Below are 25,366 nucleotides of genomic sequence, written 5' to 3'. Positions count from 1 at the left end.
ATGCGAAGTCGCAATTTGGTGTTTGTCCCATTTTGTGAATTCTTGGTTGGTGAGCGGACCCCAGACCTCACAACCATAAAGGACAATGGGTTCTATAACTGATTCAAGTATTTCTTTGTGGAAATTACCTGTGGCGCTGATGCTTAGGCCATGTTAAGTAGAGTTTTTTTTGTGTGCTCTAGGGCAACGGTGTCGATCTCTCTCTCTCTCTCTCTTTCTCTCTCTCTCTCTCTCTCTCTCTCTCTCGCTCTCTCTCTCTCTCTCTCTCTCTCTGTCTCTCTGTCTCTCCGTCTCTGTGTTTCATCTTTAGCCTGTCTCTCTGTGTGTGTGTCTCTGTAAAGTGTTGAAACATGTTATTTTTCCAGTTTATTTTCCTGTCCTGGGACTAAAGTTGTGTTCTGCGGTCCTATATTGATAGTATTTAGTGAAGCTGTTGAAATGTTTAGAAATCGGTAACCACCAGAGTTTATCCAGTAGGTGGAGGAGAGCAGAATTGATGGAACAGTTGGAGAATGAACTGAAAAGCACTAAAGCAGTCTGTTGTGCTCCGGTAGCCCTCTGAGAATGACTTTCTTTTGTGTGTGTGTGTGTGTGTGTTAAGAGACACTAGTGTGTGTTTCCCTAGCCCAGCCTCCCCCTCTCTGACCACAACTCACAACAGTCTCTCCTTTATTTCTCTTCGTCTCTCCTTTCTCTTAATCTCTCCTTCCTCTTAATCTCTCCTTCCTCTTAATCTCTCCTTTCTCTTAATCTCTCCTTTCTCTTAATCTCTCCTTTCTCTTAATCTCTCCTTTCTCTTAATCTCTCCTTTCTCTTAATCTCTCCTTCCTCTTAATCTCTCCTTCCTCTTAATCTCTCCTTCCTCTTAATCTCTCCTTTCTCTTAATCTCTCCTTTCTCTTAATCTCTCCTTCCTCTTAATCTCTCCTTCCTCTTAATCTCTCCTTCCTCTTAATCTCTCCTTTCTCTTAATCTCTCCTTCCTCTTAATCTCTCCTTTCTCTTAATCTCTCCTTTCTCTTAATCTCTCCTTTCTCTTAATCTCTCCTTTCTCTTAATCTCTCCTTTCTCTTAATCTCTCCTTTCTCTTAATCTCTCCTTTCTCTTAATCTCTCCTTTCTCTTAATCTCTCCTTTCTCTTAATCTCTCCTTCCTCTTAATCTCTCCTTTCTCTTAATCTCTCCTTCCTCTTAATCTCTCTTTCCTCTTAATCTCTCTTTCCTCTTAATCTCTCCTTTCTCTTAATCTCTCCTTTCTCTTAATATCTCCTTTCTTTCGGTCTCTCCTTCAGATCCATGAGAGACTGCAGCACTATGAGGAGCATAGTCCTGCCCCCATCCTGGACAGTGCTGGCTCCCTGGCCGCTGACGTAAGTAGCTCCCCCTCGCCCCGGTTTGCACACACACACAGGACACCTATACACACGCACACACACACACACCCTACCCCCGCGGAGTTTCCCGCTGGGAGTCAGATGAGGTTTCACTGTTGTTATTTCTCCTCCTGCGACCTTTCACCTCTCTCCATGTAGCTACCTGGCTCCTCTCACTCTCAGAATGATATGACACGCCTTTTCCAATAACACTGCACCCTTAGATCCCATCTCTCCCTCTCATCTCTCTCCTTTCTCCTACTCTTCTCCCTGACCTCTCCCCCCCTCCCTCCTTTCTCCCCCGCTTCTTCCCATACGTCTAGCTGCTACGGAATAGAAAATCCAGCTCTCATGGCCCCAGGGAACAAGTTATCATTTTCGAAGGGCATAAGGAAGGAGGGAGAGTGAAAAAGGGCAACAATTCAGAGGAAGGTTAAAAGATGGATGAGAACGTCAGGGCGGAGGACAGGAAGAGACGAAGCGACAGATGAAAGAGGAGAAATGACTCGGGGAGCATAAATATAGGAGAGAAGCGAGAGAGTGTCACACTATCACCTGTGGCACACGGCCCCGTCGATTTATTAACCTGTCGTCCTCTCCCCAAAATGCCAGCACTCTGTGTGTGTCTGTACGTGCATGACAGAGTACCAACATGGCATATAGCGATGGGTTATTTCCTTCCATCATCTGTACAACCTTTAGACTCTCTGCTCCTCTCATCATCAGAGCCCTGAAAACCCTTCTCTGTCATTATTAACTAAACATATATCTGACATTGTGTTGGTGGTGCTTCTTCCTATTGGTCAGTAATGGAACTAGCAGCGTTACACACACAGACACACACACACACACGTGCATGGTTGCACAAGAGCATCCGTACATACACACACACCTGTATAAACCACTGATCCAGTCTGGTTTAGTAATGTAAGCGGTGGTTTAATGATGTGTGGTTGTGTTTTAAATCCCCTGTTCTCTTTATTGTAATCAAAGTGCTGTGGAGTTTTCCTCATCTCCTTCTAAAGAGCACCGAGGAGGCCTGAGGAGAGAGGAGGGAGGGGGGGGGGGGGGGGCAGAGAGAGTCTAAGGGATCTGAGAGAAAGAGAGAGGTGGAGTGCGTCTAGTGGGTTGTTTTATGGCCTGGCTGGGCCTCAGGACTGTTGTTGCTGTCTTGCAAACTCCATTGCTGTCGTTGTTAAGCGGCCTGCCGTGACAATGAGCGCACACAGCCCTGGGACGGGAGAGACTGGTCTGGCCTGGTCTGGTCTGGCCCAGAGAAATTCTAGAAGACCGATGGATGTATGGATGGCAGGATGACAGCCCAGATCACCGGATCCACAACACAGCACCAGGGAGTTAGTGCACAATACTGCTGTTTGTCTATTGTGTGTGCGTGGGAGAGAGAGAGAAAACGTTGTTTATTTTTCCTTCTCCCTCCCTCCCTCCATGGGTCATGGCAAGCGTCCTTTTCTGTATTTAGTTAAGGGACCCACCTATCAGCCCCCCGTTCATTTTTAAAATGACCGCGTTTGAAATGTGCGCTTCCTCGTAAATGCTGTGAGAAACCTCATATCAGGATAAAGATGATTTATCAGAGCGGTCTGGAGTGACAGAGCCACCAACCAGAACCATTCAGAGTACTTGTGTTTTTAAGAACTGTGTGTTTTTAAGAAGTATCCCTTTTCAACCGCGTCGTCTCGCCGAGCGTCGGAATGAAAGCCATTGAAGTCATTGTGTGTAGTAGAGTGTATGGTATTAAACTACTTGAGTAGAGGAAGTCTTGGTGAAATTCATTTTGGGGTTGAGTTTCAGATATGGAGGTTGAATTTATTGCCTCACATAAAATGACACTTCAACCCCGGTCTGCCCTCGTGCACTGTCTAGAGCGGTCTCAGCAGGTGACTCCATCCACAGACCCACCAGACCTCTACTGCTGCTGCTATAGGACAGACCTCACGAGTCCTCAAAATACCTGGCTGGCTTGATGAAATACTATTACACACACGCAACCACATGCATGCATGCGCTCACACACAGACACACACACACACACACACACATAATAGGCCCATAAACTCACAAGCACAAATTAATTACACACAAGGCCACAGCTCCCAGAATATGTCTGTCTCCTTTACCCTGGCCCTCTCCTCTGTTGGTTGTCCTCCCATCCTCTCTAGTCTGTCATTCTCCAGACTGTCCACCAGGTGGGCCCAGAGAGAACTTCTCTCTTCTCTCTCTCTCCATACTGACTGTCAATCCACAGTTACAATGCATTGATTCACAGGTAACTGCCAAAATAAAGGAAACTCTTGAGTAAATGAGGGAAACAAAGTATATTGAAAGCGGGTGCTTCCACATAAGTCTGGTTCCTGAGGTACTTAAGCAGTCAAACCATCCCATCATGCTTAAAGTCATGTGGGTCGTTTTTGTGTCTCAGTCACCAGATCTCAACCCAATTGAGTGTTTTCTACCACCATCAACAAAATATGGAATTTCTTGTGTAAAAATGTCGCATCCCTCCAATAGAGTTCCAGACATTTGTAGAATCTATGCCAAGGTGCATTGAAGCTGTTCTGTCTCGTGGTGGCCCAACGCCCTTTATGTTGGCGTTTCCTTTATTTTGGCAGTTACCTGTACCTTCATTATCTTTGTCTTAAAGAAGCGTTACAAATGCAGAAGTGAACACAAACTGACAAATATTGTCCGTGTATGTGAATGTTGAACTGATTTCCATTGGATCTTTCAGGTAAGTAATTGCCATTAGGACAGACAGACCTGAAGACGTTGATGTTCGCTTCAGTGTCTTCTTCAGTCTCATGGTGTCATCCAACACCAGGCCCGTTTTAGCATGTCCAAGAGACAGAACCATGTATTTACCTTATGTTGTGGAAACATCTGGTGTAAAATTCAATCACAAAAAGACAAGTTTTAATTGAACAAGATGCATCGGTTATAGCCAGACGCAGGTTTGTATTTGTGTTTGAAATAACGTAATGGGTTTCATGGCCGCGGGAACCGTAAACTCAGTGCTCCACATCAGGCCTGTCTAAACAGACATCAGTGTGAGGCTGGCCATGGGGTTACGACTGGAATACACTCAGCCACAATCCACAAAGTAGACACACACACACACAGAGAGAGAATGGAAAGTGTGATTGTAGCGTAGAAGCATGAAGGTAGTATAGAGTATGTTGTGTCATCTTTCCTCCCTAGTGAGTTATGAGCTAAAGCCTTTAATGAGACAATAAAAGGACCTGTTCTCTCTCTCTCGTAGCAGTTCACTTTGGCAAGGGGTGATGTCTGTACAGAGCAAGATGCTCACAACCTCATCTTTATTCTTCTCTCGCTCTCACACACACACTTAAGCTCCCGTCTGTCTCTTCAGAGGGCAACAGCAGTGCAGTAGTGACCCCTCTCTCTCTCTCTCCCTCCACGGCCCTTTCTTTCACCCCTGCTGCCTTGTACCTCACCCCTACCTGACTGCTACCTCACCCTGGACGTCATTAGTCAAACATACTCCGCTCTTTTCCTCTGTAATCATCACACGCTAGTTTGGGTGTGTGTCTGGGTGTGTGTGTATGTGTGGGAGGATGATGTTCCTTGAACTGTTCCCCCCTGGCTTTAGAGCCCCTTTACTGTGGTCTACTGGTGGTCGCTCGCTCAGAGCAACAGAGAGCAGAGTATGTCAGGGTTAGGGGTCAATTCCTTTTCTATTCCAGTCAATTCAGAAAGTATACCAAATTCCACTTCCCCATTTTCCCCATTGAACAGCATCAACGAGAATTTGAATTTTAATTTCAGTGTACTTCCTGAATTGACTAGAATTTAAATGGATTGACCCTAACCCTAGTGTGTGTTTTTTTTTCTTCTCCCCTCCTCCTCCCACACACTCCTCCTCTTGTCCCTGCCAGTGGGAGGATTCTCAGAGCTCTTGTGATTTTTCACCGGGCCTCGTTGAACAGACGCAGTTCAGGCGGTTCTCCTCCTCATCCCCGTTCACTCACAAGCGACCCTTTGTCTGTGCACTCAGCCGCTCCTTCGCCGCTTCTCTCCAGCCTTCCTCACCCCCAGGGAACCACGGCTCTCTCTGCCAGGGCACCCATAAATCAGCTCCTGTCCAGCCCACGGAGATGAGCCCGGCCACCCCCTCTAGACAACCAGACAACCACGGGTCTGGTCCAGGCAGCAGCCCACCAGGTTTGGGTCTGGGCCCCTAGCTTTGGCTCTGGTGCTGAAGCAGAGGGTATTAGGGAGACATCAGATTGATGGGCTGTCTCTCTTCATGCTGCCTGGCGGCCCTCAGCACACAGACAGGGATTACTACCTCTAGAGCATGACTAAGGCCTCTTTTCGTCTGGCCTTTTCGTCTGACCAAACTGCTTGCGCGCCTGCTGATTTTGTACCCCACACCAGACCCGATCAGGACACGCACGCAGGTTGAAACCTCAACAACTCTGAACCAATTATATTAGTTTGGGACAGGTCGAAAAGCATTAAACATTCATGGCAACTTAGCTAGCTAGCTTGCGGTTGCTAGCTAATTTGTCCTGAGATAAAAAACATTAGGTTGTTATTTTACCTGAAATGCACAAGGTCCTCTACTCCGACAATTAATCCACAGATAAAACGGTAAACCAAATTACTGTCTCGTAATCTCTCCTCCTTCCTTCAGGCCTTTTCTTCTCATTTCTTCTCAACAGCCACACCATTCATTACCAGATTCAGCTGAGGTCTACAACTTAACCTCTTACAGCCACCGAGACGCCAGCGTCTCACCTAGCCAACAGGAAATGGAAATGCGTAGCGCCAAATGCTAATAGTACTCGCTAAAACTCAAACTTTCATTAAAACACACATGCAGGGTACTGAATTAAAGCTACACTCGTTGTGAATCTAGCCAACATGTCAGATTTTTTGCTTTTCGGCGAAAGCATGAGAAGCTATTATCTGATAGCATGCAACCCCCCGAAATACCTGAAGGGGACATAAACAAAATAATTAGCGTAGCCGGCACTACACAAAACGCAGAAATAAAATATAAAACATTCATTACCTTTGACAAGCTTCTTTGTTGGCACTCCTATATGTCACATAAACATCACAATTGGGTCTTTTTTTGGATTAAATCCGTCCATGTATACCCAAAATGTCCATTTATATAGCCTGTCTGATCCAGGAAAACATGCTTTCCAAAACGCGACGTCATTTTTTTTAATTAAAAAAGGTTGCCTATAAACTTTGACAAAACACTTCAAACTACTTTTGTAACCCAACTTTAGGTATTTGTAAACGTTAATAATTGATCAAATTGATCACGGGGCGATCTGTATTCAATAGCAGCTACTCTTGAAATCATGGTCCATTGTCTCTCTCCCATAAGCCTCCTCCTGTGTACTCGATGACAGGAAGTGCCTATTTCTCATTTCACCCAGGATGAATTCCAATTCAATTGCCAGTACTGGCGTCAACATCGTGTGGAAGCTGTAGGAACTGTAAACTGGCCGCTATCTATTTTCTCTTGCCATAGACAATTCAGAGACTGGCGGATGAATACCTTTTTCTTTTTTTTGTGACCAGGTTTTTCTTGGGATTTTGCCTGCCGTTCACGTTCTGTTATAGTCACAGACATGATTTAACCAGTTTTAGAAACTTCAGAGTGTTTTCTATCCACACATACTAATCATATGCATATACTATATTCCTGGCATGAGTAGCAGGACGTTGAAATGTTGCGCGATTTTTAACAAAATGTTGAAAAAATTCAAGAGAGCTCTAAGAGGGGTATTAAGGAATGATTTGGACCAAATACAATGCTCTTAGTTTTAGAGATGTTCAGGACCAGTTGATTACTGGCCACCCATTCCAAAACAGACTGCAACTCTTTGTTAAGGGTTTCAGTGACTTCATTAGCTGTGGTTGCTGATGCATATATGGTTGAATCATCAGCATACATGGACTTACTTTGTTTAATGCCAGTGGCAGGTCATTGGTAAAAATAGAAGTGGAGAGCCTAGAGAGCTGCCCAGCGGTACACCACACTTTACATGTTTGACATTAGAGAAGCTTCCATTAAAGAAACCCTCTGAGTTCTTAACTCAGCAAAAAAAGAAACGTCAACTGTTTTATTTTCAGCAAACTTAACATGTGTAAATATTTGTATGAACATAACAAGATTCCACAACTGAGACATAAACGTAACAAGTTCCACAGACATGTGACTAACAGAAATGGAATAATGTGTCCCTGAACAAAGGGAGGGTCAAAATCAAAAGTAACAGTCAGTATCTGGTGTGGCCACCTGCTGCACATCTCCTCCTCATGGACTGCACCAGATTTGCCAGTTCTTGCTGTGAGATGTTACCCCACTCTTCCACCAAGGCACCTGTAAGTTCCTGGACATTTCTGGGGGGGAATGGCCCTAGCCCTCACCCTCCGATCCAACAGGTCCCAGACGTGCTCAATAGGATTGAGATCGTGGCTCTTCGCTGGCCATGGCAGAACACTGACATTTCTGTCTTGCAGGAAATCACTCACAGCGCAAGCAGTATGGCTGGTGGCATTATCATGCTGGAGGGTCAGGTCAGGATGAGCCTGCAGGAAGGGTACCACGAGGGAGGAGAATGTCTTCCCTGTAACGCACAGCTTTGAGATTGCCTGCAATGACAACAAGCTCAGTCCGATGATGCTGTGACACACTACCCCAGACCATGTCGGTCCCTCCACCTCCAAATCGATCCCGCTCCAGAGTACAGGCCTCGGAGAAACGCTCATTCCTTATACGATAAACACAAATCCGACCATCAACCCTGGTGAGACAAAACCGCGACTCGTCAGAGAAGAGCACTTTTTCCAGTCCTGTCTGGTCCAGCGACAGTGGCTTTATGCCCATAGGCGACGTTGTTGCCGGTGATGTCTGGTGAGGACCTGCCTTACAACAGGCCTACAAGCCCTCAGTCCAGCCTCTCTCAGCCTATTGTGGACAGTCTGAGCACTGATGGAGGGATTGTGCGTTCCTGGTGTAACTCAGGCAGTTGTTGTTGCCATCCTGTACCTGTCCCACAGGTATGATGTTCGGATGTACCGATCCTGTGCAGGTGTTGTTACACATGGTCTGCCACTGCGAGGACGATCAGCTGTCCGTCCTGTCTCCCTGTAGCGCTGTCTTAGTCATCTCACAGTACGACATTGCAATTTTTTGCCCTGGCCACATCTGCAGTCCTCATGCCTCCTTGCAGCATGCCTAAGGCACGAGTCAGGAGAAAGGCCTCTTTAGTGTCCTAAGTTTTCAGAACTGTGACCTTAATTTCCTAACGACCGTTCCACAGGTGCGTGTTCATTAATTGTTTATGGTTCATTGACCAAGCATGGGAAACAGCATTTAAACTCTTTACAATGAAGATCTGTGAAGTTATTTGGATTTTTACAAATTATCTTTGAAGATGGGGTCCTCAAAAAGGGCTGTTTTCTTTTTTTGTTGAGTTTAGAAAGATAGCAATTTCTTTGAACCAATCATCAGTACATGTTGAGTGCCCGTCTCTATAAGCTTGCTGAAAGTCTGTTGTTAATTTCTTTACAGAGAAATAGCATTTTATTTGGTCAAACACTATTTTTTCCAACAGTTTGCTAAGAGCTGCTAAGAGTTAGATCCAGTAAAGGCCGCTTTACCACTCTTGGGTAGCGGAATTACTTTGGCTTCCCTCCAGGCCTGAGGACAAAGACTTTCCTCTAGGCTCAGATTCAAAATATGACAGATAGGAGTGGCTATAGAGTCAGCTACCATCCTCAGTAGCTTTCCATCTAAGTTGTCAATGCCAGGAGGTTTGTCATTATTGATAGATAACAATCCATTTTCCACCTCTCCCTCACTAACTTTACAAAATTCAAACTTGCACTGCTCTTCTTTCATTTGTTTTATTTTTTATGCATGAATACAATTGCTCACTGTTCTTTGTTTGCATTTCCTGCCTAAGTTCGCCCACTTTGCCATTGAAGTAATCATTCAAATAATTGGCAACATCAAATGGTTTTGTGATGAATGAGCCATATGATTCGATGAAAGATGGAGTTTAATTTGTGTTTCTGCCCATCATTTATCCAACGTTATTTTTTCCATCATTCTTTATATCATTGATCTTGGCTTCATAATTTAGTTTCTTCTTCTTTTTGTTGAGTTTAGTCACATCATTTCTCAATTTGCAGTAAGTCAGCCAGTCAGATGTACAGCCTGACTTATTAGCCACTCCTTTTGCCCCACCTCTTTCAACCATACAGTTTTTCAATTCCTCATCCATCCATGGAGCCTTAACAGTTCTAACAGTCAGTTTCTTAACAGGTGCATGTTTATCAATAATTGGAAGAAGCAATTTCATAAATGGATGCTCCTCATTAATCACATCAGACCAACACATATTTTTAGCATCATCCACATAAGAGTCACAGCAAAATCTTTTGTACGATCTCTTATACACTATTTTAGGTACAGCTGTTGGAACTTTGGCTTTCCTGGATATTGCCACTATATTGTGATCACTGCATCCAATGGGTACGGATACAGCTTTAGAACAAAGTTCTACAGTATTTGTAAAAATGTGATCGATACATGTGGATGATCTTGTTCCTTTAGTGTTTGTAAACACCCTGGTAGGTTGATTTAATAACCTGAACCAGATTACAGGCACTGGTTACAGTGAGAAGCTTCCTCTTGAGCGGACAGCTTGATGAAAACCAGTCAATATTCAGGTCCCAAAGAAAGTAGACCTCTGTTTACATCACATACACTATCAAGCATTTCACACATATGATTTAGATACCGACGGTTAGCACTTGGTGGCCTATAGCAACACCCCAAAAGAAAAGGCTTTAGATGAGCCAAGTGAGCAACCACAACACTTCAATAACACTTGACATAAGATCTTCTTTAAGTATTACAGGGAGATGGCTCTGAATATATACAGCAACACCTCCCCCATAAGCATTACTGGCTCCCCTGTTATATCCATGTATTGCTATTGCTGCATCATCAAATTAATTATCTAAGTGTGTCACAGACCTGGCTAATATATGACTGTTATCTAATGTTAGCAAGTTACTGATTTAATTTCTAAGGCTACATATATTAATATGGGCTATTTTCAGCCCTTCCCTGGGTAGCTTATCAGAAATAGACATAATACTGAAAAGCGCAAACAAAGCAAGTTAAAAAAAATACATTCAGCAGTCCATTAATTAATTGGTGTGTGTGTGTGTGTGTGTGTGTGTGTGTGTGTGTGTGTGTGTGTGTGTGTGTGTTGCGAGGTTGAGGCTCCGAACCCTTAGGCTTGGATCTGTCATCATGTACGCAATGTACGCAATGTCCCCACTCGCTCTGGCAGCTTTCATGGCTGGGATCAGTTCTTTCCTCTTCTGGCGAACAGCTTCAGGATAGTCCACGTTGAGGAAGATATTCGTTCCTCTCAACTTCTTGGCTCTTTCCAGAACAGCTACCTTGTCCATGAACCTCAGGAACTTGACCACTATCGGCCTGGGTCTGTCACCTGGGCCGGTGGTGGGTTTTCCAGTCCTGTGGGCGCTCTCCACCTCAATCTTCCTGTGGTCCATCTTCAATTTCTCAGAGATCATTTCCCGCACACTCCATCCAGGTCTCATGTGGAGATTCTGAAATTCCGTCCACAACCGTGTTGTTCCGCCTTGTTGGTCCCTCGAGATAATCTGTTTTATGTCATTGTTATCATGAATTCACACACAGAACTGATGTACTCTCTCAATGACTTACAGGTTGCTGTCATCTTGCCTTTCTCCTGTTCAAATCATCGACTCACCGTTCTACTCATTCAACTCAACGTAGGTTATGCTGTTACTCCTTGCAGTTCCAGACAGGACAGGTCACAGGGAAAATTGAAAACAACAAACAGCAGGGATCTAGACAGCCACAAACCCAGAACAATCTGTGGTCCCAGCCACGATGCTTAACCGCGTCACGGGCTGCGTTCAAGAACCTTGCTGGCTTGATATGCAGCTAGCTAGCAGCTGGGCTAGCTGCGAAACCAAATAGCTCCTCAGACCCGTCCTTTGTCGGCAAGATCACTGGAAAAAGACAAGCAGTCCCAGCAACTGATGCCAACTGTGTCGCGGGATCCAAACTAAGAAGCTACAGTGGCAAGATAAAGTATGTGAACCCTTTGGAATTACCTGGATTGCTGCATAAATTTATCATATAATTTGATCTGACTTTCATCTAGGTCACAACAATAGACAAACACAGCCTGCTTAAACTAAACACACAAACAATTATACATTTTCATGTCTTTATTGAACACACCGTGTAAACATTCACAGTATAGGGTGGAAATAGTATGTGAACCCTTGGCAGAAATATACTCAACTAAACATTTTCTGAAGTTGCGGAACAGACCTGCACAACGGTAAGGGGGAATTTTGGACCGTTCCTCTTCACAAAACTGTTTCAGTTCAGCAATATTCTTGGGATGTCTGTTGAACTGCTCTCGAGGTCATGCCACGGCATCTCAAACGGGTTGAGGTCAGAAATGACTGGGCCACTGAAAGGTGTATTTTCTTCTGTTGAAGCCATTCTGTTGTTGATTTACTAATGTGTTTAGGGTCGTTGTCCTGTTGCATCATTCAATTTCTGTTGTGCTTCAATTGGCGGACAGATAGCCTAACATTCTCCTGCAAAATGTCTTGATTAACTTGGGAATCCATTTTTCCGTCGATGATAGCAAGCTTGCCAGGCCCTGAGACAGCAAAGCTGCCCCAAACCATGAAGCTCCCTCCACCATACTTTACAGTTGGGATGAGGTTTTGATGTTGGTGTGCTGTGCCTTTTTTTTCTCCACACATAGTGTTGTGTGTTCCTTCCAAACAACTCAACTGTAGTTTAACCTGTCCACAGAATATTTAGCCAGTAGCGCTGTGGAACATCCAGGTGCACTTTTGCAAACTTCAGATGTTCAGCAATGTTTTTTTTAGACAGCAGTGTCTTCTTCCGTGGTGTCCTACCATAAACACCATTCTTGTTTAGTGTTTAACGTATTGTAGACTCGTCAACAGAGATGTTAGCAAGTTTTTAGCTGACACTCTAGGATTCTTCTTAACCTCATTGAGCATTCTGCACTGTGCTCTTGCAGTCATCTTTGCAGGATGGCCACTGCTAAGGAGAGTAGCAACAGTGCTGAACTTTCTCCAATAATAGACCATTTGTCTTGATGAACATCAAGGCTTTTAGAGATCTCTTTTGTTCGATGTATGGTTCACATCAGGCAATGCTTCTTGTGAATAGCAAACTCAAACTTTCTCTAACCAACATCTCCAATCTCGTCTCATTGGTTGGACTCCAGGTTAGCTGCCTCCTGACTCCAATTAGCTTTTGGAAATGTCATTAGCCCTAGGGGGTCTCATACTTTTCCAACCTACACTGTGAATGTTTACACGGTGTGTTCAATAAAGACATGAAAACATATAATTGTTTGTGTTAAGTTTAAGCAGACTGTGTTTGTCTGTTGATGTGACTTAGATGAAGATCAAATCAAAGTTGACGACCAATTTATGCAACAATCCAGGTTATTCCAAAGGGTTCACATACTTTTTCTTGCCACTGTGGATAGCTACCACAAACTTTTCAAACAGACAATTGGGCTCTTCCTCGTTCCGAGTGAGTGCCCAAGTTAATCTTTCAGTCACCCACGTGGGTATATGCTCCTAAAAACATATGAGGAGATGGAACGTGGGTATATGCTCCTAAAGACCTATGAGGAGATGGAACGTGGGTACAGTGCCTTGCGAAAGTATTCGGCCCCCTTGAACTTTGCGACCTTTTGCCACATTTCAGGCGTCAAACATAACGATATAAAACTGTATTTTTTTTGTGAAGAATCAACAACAAGTGGGACACAATCATGAAGTGGAACAACATTTATTGGATATTTCAAACTTTTTTAACAAATCAAAAACTGAAAAATTGGCCGTGCAAAATTATTCAGCCCCCTTAAGTTAATACTTTGTAGCGCCACCTTTTGCTGCGATTACAGCTGTAAGTCGCTTGGGGTATGTCTCTATCAGTTTTGCACATCGAGAGACTGACATTTTTTCCCATTCCTCCTTGCAAAACAGCTCGAGCTCAGTGAGGTTGGATGGAGAGCATTTGTGAACAGCAGTTTTCAGTTCTTTCCACAGATTCTCGATTGGATTCAGATCTGGACTTTGACTTGGCCATTCTAACACCTGGATATGTTTATTTTTGAACCATTCCATTGTAGATTTTGCTTTATGTTTTGGATCATTGTCTTGTTGGAAGACAAATCTCCGTCCCAGTCTCAGGTCTTTTGCAGACTCCATCCGGTTTTCTTCCAGAATGGTCCTGTATTTGGCTCCATCCATCTTCCCATCAATTTTAACCATCTTCCCTGTCCCTGCTGAAGAAAAGCAGGCCCAAACCATGATGCTGCCACCACCATGTTTGACAGTGGGGATGGTGTGTTCAGCTGTGTTGCTTTTACGCCAAACATAACGTTTTGCATTGTTGCCAAAAAGTTCAATTTTGGTTTCATCTGACCAGAGCACCTTCTTCCACATGTTTGGTGTGTCTCCCAGGTGGCTTGTGGCAAACTTTAAACGACACTTTTTATGGATATCTTTAAGAAATGGCTTTCTTCTTGCCACTCTTCCATAAAGGCCAGATTTGTGCAATATACATACGACTGATTGTTGTCCTATGGACAGAGTCTCCCACCTCAGCTGTAGATCTCTGCAGTTCATCCAGAGTGATCATGGGCCTCTTGGCTGCATCTCTGATCAGTCTTCTCCTTGTATGAGCTGAAAGTTTAGAGGGACGGCCAGGTCTTGGTAGATTTGCAGTGGTCTGATACTCCTTCCATTTCAATATTATCGCTTGCACAGTGCTCCTTGGGATGTTTAAAGCTTGGGAAATATTTTTATATCCAAATCCGGCTTTAAACTTCTTCACAAGTATCACAGTATCTCGGACCTGCCTGGTGTGTTCCTTGTTCTTCATGATGCTCTCTGCGCTTTTAACGGACCTCTGAGACTATCACAGTGCAGGTGCATTTATACGGAGACTTGATTACACACAGGTGGATTGTATTTATCATCATTAGTCATTTAGGTCAACATTGGATCATTCAGAGATCCTCACTGAACTTCTGGAGAGAGTTTGCTGCACTGAAAGTAAAGGGGCTGAATAATTTTGCACGCCCAATTTTTCAGTTTTTGATTTGTTAAAAAAGTTAGAAATATCCAATAAATGTCGTTCCACTTCATGATTGTGTCCCACTTGTTGTTGATTCTTCACAAAAAAATACAGTTTTATATCTTTGTTTGAAGCCTGAAATGTGGCAAAAGGTCGCAACGTTCAAGGGGGCCGAATACTTTCGCAAGGCACTGTATATGCTCCTAAAGACCTATGAGGAGATGGAACGTGGGTATATGCTTCTAAAAACCAATGAGGAGATGGAACGTGGGTATATGCTTCTAAAAACCAATGAGGAGATGGAACGTGGGTATATGCTTCTAAAAACCAATGAGGAGATGGAACGTGGGTATATGCTTCTAAAAACCAATGAGGAGATGGAACGTGGGTATATGCTTCTAAAAACCAATGAGGAGATGGAACGTGGGTATATGCTTCTAAAAACCAATGAGGAGATGGAACGTGGGTATATGCTTCTAAAAACCAATGAGGAGATGGAACGTGGGTATATGCTTCTAAAAACCAATGAGGAGATGGAACGTGGGTATATGCTTCTAAAAACCAATGAGGAGATGGGAGAGGCTGGACTTGCAGCGCTTTGAGCGTCACAAATATAACCTATTTTTTGTTTTAGCGCCTGGCCATGCAGACGCTCGCTGACGCGTGTGAGCAGTGTGGGGGAAATGATTGGATAACATTATTTTGCAACGCGCGTGACGTGACGTGACGTGACGTGACGTGACGTGACGTGACGTGACGTGACGTGACGTGACGTGACGTGACGTGACTGGTCTGGTCAGCATGTTAGTCTGTTGTTCTGTATGACTGTCTCATTATCACTGGACTATATTAATGCTAACAGACACTCTCTCTTCCTATCTCTCTTTCAATTCTCTCACTCACTCACCTACTCTCAGCTGTCTGAGGAACTGCAGGGTAAAAGTGCCAGTGAAGAGATCAGCGAGCTACTCAATCTACTAGCTAAACCCCACGTCAAGGTAAGACACACACAAACACACACACACTATTTCTCTCACTCTCTATCTCGATCTCCCTTAGCAACTTCACACAGAACACACCCAGTCACTCCGTACCCCATCCTTCAACATGGTACACAGAACACACCTAGTCACACAATACCCCATCCTTCTACATGGTACACAGAACACACCCAGTCACTCCATACCCCATCCTTCTACATGGTACTCAGAATACACCCAGTCACTCCATACCCCCTCCTTCTACATGGTACACAGAACACACCCAGTCACTCCATATTCCATCCTTCTACATGGTACACAGAACACACCCAGTCACTCCATACCCCATCCTTCTACATGGTACTCAGAACACACCCAGTCACTCCATATTCCATCCTTCTACACAGAACACACCCAGTCACTCCATATTCCATCCTTCTACATGGTACTCAGAGCACACCCAGTCACTCCATATTCCATCCTTCTACATGATACTCAGAATACACCCAGTCACTCCATATTCCATCCTTCTACATGGTACTCAGAACACACCCAGTCACTCCATATTCCATCCTTCTACATGGTACTCAGAACACACCCAGTCACTCCATATTCCATCCTTCTACATGGTACTCAGAATACACCCAGTCACTCCATATGCCATCCTTCTACATGGTACTCAGAATACACCCAGTCACTCCATATTCCATCCTTCTACATGATACTCAGAATACACACAGTCACTCCATATTCCATCCTTCTACACAGAACACACCCAGTCACTCCATATTCCATCCTTCTACATGGTACTCAGAATACACCCATTCACTCCATATTCCATCCTTCTACATGATACTCAGAATACACACAGTCACTCCATATTCCATCCTTCTACACAGAACACACCCAGTCACTCCATATTCCATCCTTCTACACAGAACACACCCAGTCACTCCATATTCCATCCTTCTACATGGTACACAGAACACACCCAGTCACTCCATATTCCATCCTTCTACATGGTACACAGAACACACCCAGTCACTCCATATTCCATCCTTCTACATGGTACACAGAACACACCCAGTCACTCCATATTCCATCCTTCTACATGGTACACAGAACACACCCAGTCACTCCATATTCCATCCTTCTACATGGTACACAGAACACACCCAGTCACTCCATACCCCATCCTTCTACATGGTACTAAGTCAATCTTGCATTTGTGTGTTAATTCTCCCATCTCCCTCCAACAATGACATCACGTCCTAGCTGTGCCGTAGGTTCTGTCCCAAATGGTGCCCAGTTTCCTATATAGTGCATTACTTTTGGCCAGGGCCCTGGTCACTATATAGGGTATAAGGCGCCATTTGGGACGCTTCCCACAGGAGGTTGGTGGCACCTTAATTGGGGAGGACGGGCTCGTGGTAACGGCTGGTGTGGAGTTAGTGGAATGGTATCAAACACATGGTTTCTGTGGTTTCCAGGTGTTTGTTGCCACTCCATTCGCTCCATTCCAGCCATTTAGTATGCACCGTCCTCCCCTCAGCAGCCTCCTGTGTCCTCTCTATGATACATGACTTCTCTGTTCCTCCACAGGTCAGCCAGATGATATCACACCAACGGATACAGCACTTCTTCAAGCTTTTAAAGGCTTATTTCTTCTTCTCTCCTTTTAACAATTCTCTGGCTGCTGTCTCTCTCTTGTTAGACGTAAATCTCAAATGTTAGATGATCATGCAGACCCCAGGTGTGTTTGTGTGTGTGTGTGTGTGCAGGTGTTTGTGTGCGTGTGTGTCTGGTGAGAGGTTTGGAGAGACACCTTAGATATGACTCAGGCCGTCATACTGTCAGACAGACAGAACGTTGCCAGAAAAACAAACCTTGGAGCTCTGCCTCTGTCTCCATCATGTCAAACAGCAGGACAGAGAGAGAACAGTTACAAGATGAATAGAGTCAGATGGACCCCCTCACACTGAACATCAGGGGAATCGTGTGTGTGTGTGTGTGTGTGTGTGTGTGTGTGTGAATTCATCATAACTGCAGTCTGTCTGTTGGAGGGAGTGCTGCCTGCTTCACTATGCTATGGCTTTGTCTCAAATGGCTCCCTATATAGTGCCTTAGGCTCTGGACAAAAGTAGTGCACTATATAGGGAATAGAGCGTCATTTGGGATATAAAAAATATCGCCAAAGGGACGTGCCCTAGTCTCGACGGCTCATTGAGGACTCTCTTCTGCCACGGAGCATGCCGGTGTCCGCACACCTTCCCTTTATTGGCTTTTGATAGAGTTTGCAGGTTGTGTTACGGCCCAGCATCGAACCATCTCAGGGGAGCTCTCTCTCTCCTCGTAAAAAGTCATCGTTCACTAGGGCCGACCGGCTCCGGGGGAAGGAAAGATGAGAGACTGAGACGGGGGAGTGGTCCAAGCATTGCACGCACTGGGACACAGACACACATACTGCCTCCGCCATCAGGGCTGCTAAGTAGGGGCCTCTCCCCTGTCTGTCTCTCATCTCTCCTTCCACCGCAGCGGTCTGTTCATAGATACCCTAGTGTACACACACTGACACGCATGCACGGACACACACTCTCCCCCTATCTCCCCCTTCCCCTCCCTCTCTCCACCCTGGCTGGTGTCTGTATGGTTTGTGCCTGGCCCACAACGCTGCCGGTCTGATAGTTTCAACGCTCCCTGGGTAAACCGTCACGACGACGATCTTCTAGCTTCAAGCAGCAGAAGCACTCGGTCACGATAGATTAACTCAGCCTCAGCTAGCCAGAGTGCTGGGGAACGGTGGCAGGGGGGACGTTTTAACTGTGACACATTCACTGGCTGACTGAGGTTTGTAAGCCGTCTCATTTGAGTGGCTAGTTCTCTGTGTCTAGTTCCCTTCCTCCTCCTCTCTCTCTCTCTCCCTCCCCCTCACTCTCACTCTCTGTCTGTGTCACTCTCTCTCCCTCCTCCTCCTCACTCTTGATGGCTGGACAGAGATGTGTCCGTGTCACTCACACTGTGTCACTCTCCATTATGGCTGAAAGGATCCCTTCCTAGGGCAGGACATAAATCACAGCGTTTTGAAGTGCTACTCTGCGCACACACGCATATAAACACATACACACACTCACCCGCCTCCCCACCTCCCGTTATGATTCCCAGATGAATAAACAACTCCTGCCCATATTAACCTCCTCAGAAACACTAACATTGACAGTGATGAAAGTGCCAATTATGACGGCTGTCTGTTTCCGGGGCGGGGGGGTCTCTGCCTACCACATCGTCGAGCCAGGGACTTCAGAATAAGAATCTCAATTGGCATCCTACTCCCTACATAGTGCACTGCTTTTGACCAGGGTCCATAGGGTTCCAGTAAAAAGTAGTGCACTAGGGAAAAGCCATTTGGTCTGCAACTTTGGATACCTCCGAGACCGGGCTCGCCCTGCTAACAGTACTTTGAGGGCCCGGCGGTGTTTGTGTTCATTAGACATGATAGGGATCCTATAAAAACAGATCACTGAGCTTGTCCAAATAAACCTCCTGCTCATTAAACTGGGCTTGTCTGTCCTTTTTCATCCTGCAGAGGCAGACAGTGCTAGGCTGGCACTTAACCCACTGCTCCAGAACCCCGCTGTGTTCTGTTGTGTCCCAAACGGCACCTTGTGCCCTGTGGGCCATGGTTAAACGTAGTGTAGAGGATAGTGTTCCATTCGGAACTCGGTCTCGGTCTCACCATAACCCAGGCTGTATAGGACGCCCAGCTCCTGCTCCAGCTGAACCATTCAGTTCCAGCAAGGATATCAGCTCTACATTCAATTAGGAGACACATACATGAACACACACACACACACAGAACACTGACTCTAAAACATAACAGGATCTGCTCACTGTCGTTGACCCAGAAAAATGCTTGTGTGTGTGTGTGCGCTCGTCTGTGTGTGTGTGCGCTCGTCTGTGTGTGTGTGTGCGCTCGTCTGTGTGTGTGTGTGTGCGCTCGTCTGTGTGTGTGTGCGCTCGTCTGTGTGTGTGTGCGCTCGTCTGTGTGTGTGTGCGCTCGTCTGTGTGTGTGTGCGCTCATCTGTGTGTGTGTGCCCTCGTCTGTGTGTGTGTGTGCCCTCGTCTGTGTGTGTGTGCGCTCATCTGTGTGTGTGTGCGCTCGTCTGTGTGTGTGTGCGCTCGTCTGTGTGTGTGTGTGTGCGCTCGTCTGTGTGTGTGTGTGTGCGCTCGTCTGTGTGTGTGTGTGTGCGCTCGTCTGTGTGTGTGTGCGCTCGTCTGTGTGTGTGTGCGTGTGTACGCTCGTCTGTATGCGTGTGTACGCTCGTCTGTATGCGTGCGTGCGCTCGTCTGTGTGCGTGCGTGCGCTCGTCTCTGTGTGTGCGTGCGTGCGCTCGTCTCTGTGTGTGTGCGTGCGTGCGCTCGTCTCTGTGTGTGTGCGTGCGTGCGCTCGTCTCTGTGTGTGTGCGTGCGTGCGCTCGTCTCTGTGTGTGTGCGTGAGTATGGGCGTCTCTGTGTGTGTGAGTATGGGTGTCTGTCTGTGTGTGTGTGTGTTTCTGTGTGTGTGTGTGTGTGTGCGTGCGTGCGCTCGCTCGCTCGCTCGTGTGTGCGTGCGCTCGCTCGTGTGTGCGTGCGCTCGCTCGTGTGCGCTCGTGTGTGCGTGCGTGCACTCGTCTCTGTGTGTGTGCGTGAGTATGGGCATCTGTGTGTGTGTGTGTGTGTGTGTGAGTATGGGCGTCTCTGTGTGTGTGTTCGTCTCTGTGTGTGTGTGTTCGTCTCTGTGTGTGTGTGTTCGTCTCTGTGTGTGTGTGTGTGCGTGAGTTAGGGCGTCTCTGTGTGTGTGTGTGTGTGTGTGAGTATGGGCGTCTCTGTGTGTGTGCGTGCGTGCGCTCGTCTCTGTGTGTGTGCGTGCGTGCGCTCGTCTCTGTGTGTGTGCGTGCGTGCGCTCGTCTCTGTGTGTGTGCGTGAGTATGGGCGTCTGTGTGTGTGTGAGTATGGGCGTCTCTGTCTGTGTGTGTGTGTGTGTGTTTCTATGTGTGTGTGCGTGCGCTCGCTCGTGTGCGCTCGTGTGTGCGTGCGTGCGCTCGTCTGTGTGTGAGTATGGGCGTCTCTGTGTGTGTGTGTGTTCGTCTCTGTGTGTGTGTGTTCGTCTCTGTGTGTGTGTGTTCGTCTCTGTGTGTGTGTGTGTTCGTCTCTGTGTGTGTGTGTTCGTCTCTGTGTGTGTGTGTTTGTCTCTGTGTGTGTGTGTTTGTCTCTCTGTGTGTGTGCGTGCGTTTGGGCGTCTCTGTGTGTGTGTGTGTGTGTGTGTGTGAGTATGGGCGTCTCTGTGTGTGTGCGTGCGTGCGCTCGTCTCGGTGTGCGTGCGTGCGCTCGTCTCGGTGTGTGTGCGTGCGCTCGTCTCAGTGTGTGTGCGTGCACTCGTCTCGGTGTGTGTGTGTGCGTGCGCTCGTCTCGGTGTGTGTGCGTGCGCTCGTCTCTGTGTGTGAGTATGGGCGTCTCCGTGTGTGTGTGTGAGTATGGGCGTCTCTGTGTGTTCGTCTCTGTGTGTGTGTGTGTGTGTGTGTGTGTTCGTGTGTGTGTGTGTGTGTGGGCGTCTCTGTGTGAGTGTGTCAGCAGCCACCACAAGCCAGGGGTCTGCCCTGCCTCTCTGCCATGTGCTACCTATTAGCCTGGTGCTGTTGATGCTAGTCTCTGCTTGTGATGGGGAGTTTTTACAAGACATTACCGGCCAGGCTGTTACGACCTGTCAGGGGAAAGGAGGTGGGATGAGTGTCAACTCGGACCTGACAGGGGAAGTGGTGGGCATCGATGAGTGGATAGGGATCCAACCGCGGTCTCCAGACTTCCTGATGCTAGAGAGGGAGTATAGTAACCTGAGACTAGTAAGGATGTAGAGGAAGTCTGATAAAGGATAGTGAGTAGGGGTACGCTATGAGGACTCATACGAAGGCGTACACACACACACACACACAAAGACACAAGGGGCTAGGAAACCAAGAGTGGAGGGGAGCCCTGTGAGGCCTGAGGTGAGCTGGGTTAAGTTAAGGAAGTGATGTTGCGGTATGGTTGGTCTGTTCTGTGGTTGAAGCAGGAACAAGCTCTGATTGGCACATAGTAACAGTCCTTGGTGTTCTTGAGGAACCAGATCAGGTGTTGAGTGACAGCGACACCTCACCAGGGCGGCTGGGGACACTGAATGTGTCCGTCCGTTTGACTGTCTATCCTCGGAGCCCCCCAAAAAATACTCAGCTCGCGATACAACGCCACATTAAACGTTTTCTCTAACCTCCCAAAAAGAGAAGAAAGGAAGAAAAATGGAAAAAGAGACGTGGCCTTAGCAAATCAAGAGAAAGAGAGCGTTCCTCTGAAAAATATTTGTACTGTAATATTTTATTCAGCTCTGAATGGAGCACAATCAGGTGCAGGATGCTTTAAAACACTGGCTTGTAGAATCAGTGAGTCGGTTATGAGAGGGGAAGTTTGGAGATGTTTCTGGACCGTAGGGTCATTCAATGAAGGAGAAGAGCAGGCCTGTGTCTATCTGCTGCTGATTAGCAGATAGACTCAGACTGACTCCCAGTGGAGCTTGGGGCACATCACACCAGTTCTCTTCCTCCTTCTCTTTCTCCTATTCCTCCTGTCTCTTCTTCCTCTTTCTCCTTTTCCTCTTCCTCCTCCGTCTCCTCTCATCTGGTCTTCTTTAGGAACATCTTGAACGCTGTAGCGCAGTGTGCTCCCATGTCATAAAACAGACTGCTCCTCCCCTCCTCTCTGTCCTCCACCTCTCTCACCCTCCTCTTTCTGGCACGTGATTGGACAATGTTTTTTATTTCGTGGAAAAAACTGCGCGTTTCCAGCAGCATTTGGAGAGGACACAGAGCCGTTAAATAGTTAGAAAAATGACTCTGAATGCGATCATTCTCGTCTGTGTCGTCCCGTTTCTTCTCGTTCTGCTGCTGCTTGTGAGTGTGAAATATGTGAGGCGGCTGAGAACTTCATTACTTTGCTCCCTGCTCTGTCTGTTGCTGAACATCAGCTAGCTAGCGTTCCCGTGGGAGCAGTCCCGACACACACACACACACACACACACACACACTCACTGGTCCTCCATTCCTCTGTCCTCCTTAACATCCCCCATGATTCATAGCGTCTCAGTGCGACCTCGGGACGAGCGGCGCTAACCTCCTTTAATCAGGAAGATCTATGAGCAGACTATGAGCCTTAATGGCAATTAACACATGTAGATAGAATAACGGGAGCTTAACCAAATCAAATCCATCATCAAGTACTTGAGGCAGGCACAGCCATTCATAACGTTCAGAGGAGGGACTTCCTCCCTCCTTTGTTTCTGTCTGCCTTTTCTCTCGCTCTCGTTGAAAGGGCCTCTGCGTATTGTAGGAGTTCTCTGTAGTTTGGCTGTATGCTGTTGTTAACTGCACATTGTCTCCGTGTCGGGATGTGGGCTTTGTTTCGTGCATGGTAACCCTAATCCTTCTCTTTCCTCTCCCTCTGCCCCCTCTATCGCTCTCCTCCTTTATCCCTCTCTTCTTCTTCTCCATAGAGTCTTCTGTCTGTCCATGACACGGTGGCCCAGAAGAGTTACGACCCCGAGCTTCCTCCGCTGCCCGATGACATCGATGATGACGAGGTCTCAGTGAAGATCATACGGCTGGTCAAGAACAAGGAGCCTCTCGTAAGTCCCCCTCACAACTCTCGCCACAACAGTTTTCCTAAATGACCAGTAGTCAGTGTGAGATGGTGCTACTCTGTATCTGAAGTCTGGAGAACCAGATGAGACCACTCTGTAACAGTACTGGAATGGTACTCCCATTGTTTCTGTGTACTGTTCTGTAAGTCAGACTGGCCCATGAACAGTATCTGGCTTGGTTTCCTCCCCTGTGGTGTTCCCTCATGGTGCTCCCAGCTCACGTCCGCACGGCGATGTCTGACCTCAGCAAGAGCATCAGTAGCAGCAGCATGGGCTTCTGAATCCCAAGTGGCATCCTATTCCCTATATAGTGCACTACTTTTGACCAGAGACCTATGGGCCTTGTTCAAAAGTGGTGCACTGCAAAGAGAATAGGGGGCCGTTTAGGATGCGGCCATGGTTTTGGCCTTGTTCCCTTTCTCACTCTCATCCTTTACTTCCTGGGTGGCTGCTCCAGTTCCTTCTCTCTACTCTGACAGACATACCACACATTCCCCTGGTCTTTTCTCTCTCTCGCTCGCCGCTGCTGTCTAACAGCCACCCCTCTATGTGGTCAACTGGCAGGTCTAGTCTCTCACCCCCTCCTCTTTCTCATCTCTCGATCTCCATCCTTCTCTTCCTCTTTCTGTCTCTAATGTTCTCTCTCTCTCTCACACACATATGTATATATATATATATATCCCTGTCCTGAACTCAGTGTCCTGCCTGGCTTGACAGTTCTCTTCCTGTCCCTCCCCCTCTGGACTGATGGCCTGTCACAGAGCTCTGTCATCAGAACGCCGCCCTTTGTGTGTGTGTGTGTGTGTGTGGAGGCCACGACCCTGTTTTGATCTGGTCTGTGCGTGTAACAGTGCTGCCCTGTTTTGACTGGTTTCGCTCTATTTTGAGGTTCCATTGGCTCTCGGCCTGCCTGGCGCCACACCAGCCCCCTCCCCCCTAACCACACCCCAGGGAACCGGAGAGGAATAGAACACACCTAAAGTAATTTGGGGTTCCAGAACTGTAGCCTCCAACCTTCTCCTTCCATGTTCCACTGGCTGGCCGTTGTAATAGGTGGCATTCACTTCACTTAGTCAGCCCTGGCTCTGGAATATCCTCTACGTCCTCATTGGTTTAGCTGTGCTACTAAAGCCCAAACTACTACTACTGCTTCTACTACTACTACTACTACTACTACTACTACTATAGCCCGAACTGCTACTACTACTACTGCTGCTACTACTACTACTACTTCTACTACTGCTACTGCTACTACTACTACTACTACTATAGCCCAAACTACAACTACTGCTGCTACTACTACTACAGCCCAAACGACAACTACTACTACTGCTACTACTACTATTACTACTACTACTACTATAGCCCAAACTACAACTACTACTGCTACTACTACTACTACTACTATAGCCCATACTACTACTACTACTACTATAGCCCATACTACTACTACTACTGCTGCTGCTACTACTACTACTATAGCCCAAACCACAACTACTGCTACTACTACTACTACTATAGCCCAACCTACTACTACTACTACTACTACTACTACTACTACTACTACTACTACTACTACTATAGCCCAAACTACAACTACTGCTACTACTACTACTACTACTACTATAGCCCAAACTACAACTACTACTACTGCTACTACTACTACTACTACTACTACTACTACTATAGCCCAAACTACAACTACTGCTACTACTACTACTTCTACTACTACTACTACTTCTACTATAGCCCAAACTACAACTACTACTACTACTGCTACTACTACTACTACTACTACTACTACTGCTGCTACTACTACTACTACTACTACTATAGACCAAACTACTACTTCTACTACTACTACTGCTACTACTACTACTACTACTACTACTACTACTATAGCCCAAACTACAACTACTGCTGCTACTACTACTACTACTACTACTACTACTACTATAGCCCAAACTACAACTACTACTACTGCTACTACTACTACTACTACTACTACTACTATAGCCCAAACTACAACTACTGCTACTACTACTACTACTACTACTACTACTACTACTATAGCCCAAACTACAACTAC

The 25,366-nt window shown here is 46.3% G+C and overlaps 1 protein-coding gene across 4 annotated transcripts in view; it reads left to right on the top strand.

Moving 5' to 3' along the window:
- mpp7a (MAGUK p55 scaffold protein 7a) overlaps positions 1-25,366 on the top strand; it is a 304,718-nt gene that overhangs the window by 139,675 nt on the left and 139,677 nt on the right. For all 4 annotated transcript variants that reach the window (XM_036935252.2, XM_036935250.2, XM_090189801.1 and 1 more), the window contains 3 exons: positions 1,290-1,367; positions 15,513-15,593; positions 23,131-23,262. In XM_036935252.2, the coding sequence (XP_036791147.2) occupies positions 1,290-1,367; positions 15,513-15,593; positions 23,131-23,262 (291 nt within the window). The remainder of the gene's footprint in view (positions 1-1,289; positions 1,368-15,512; positions 15,594-23,130; positions 23,263-25,366) is intronic.

The sequence above is a fragment of the Oncorhynchus mykiss genome, chromosome 11, assembly GCF_057628025.1.
Source record: "Oncorhynchus mykiss isolate SJ-2025 chromosome 11, ASM5762802v1, whole genome shotgun sequence".
Lineage (NCBI taxonomy): Eukaryota > Metazoa > Chordata > Actinopteri > Salmoniformes > Salmonidae > Oncorhynchus > Oncorhynchus mykiss.
The sequence above is the reverse complement of the archived record's forward strand: the minus strand, read 5'-3'. Positions and strand labels throughout refer to the sequence as shown.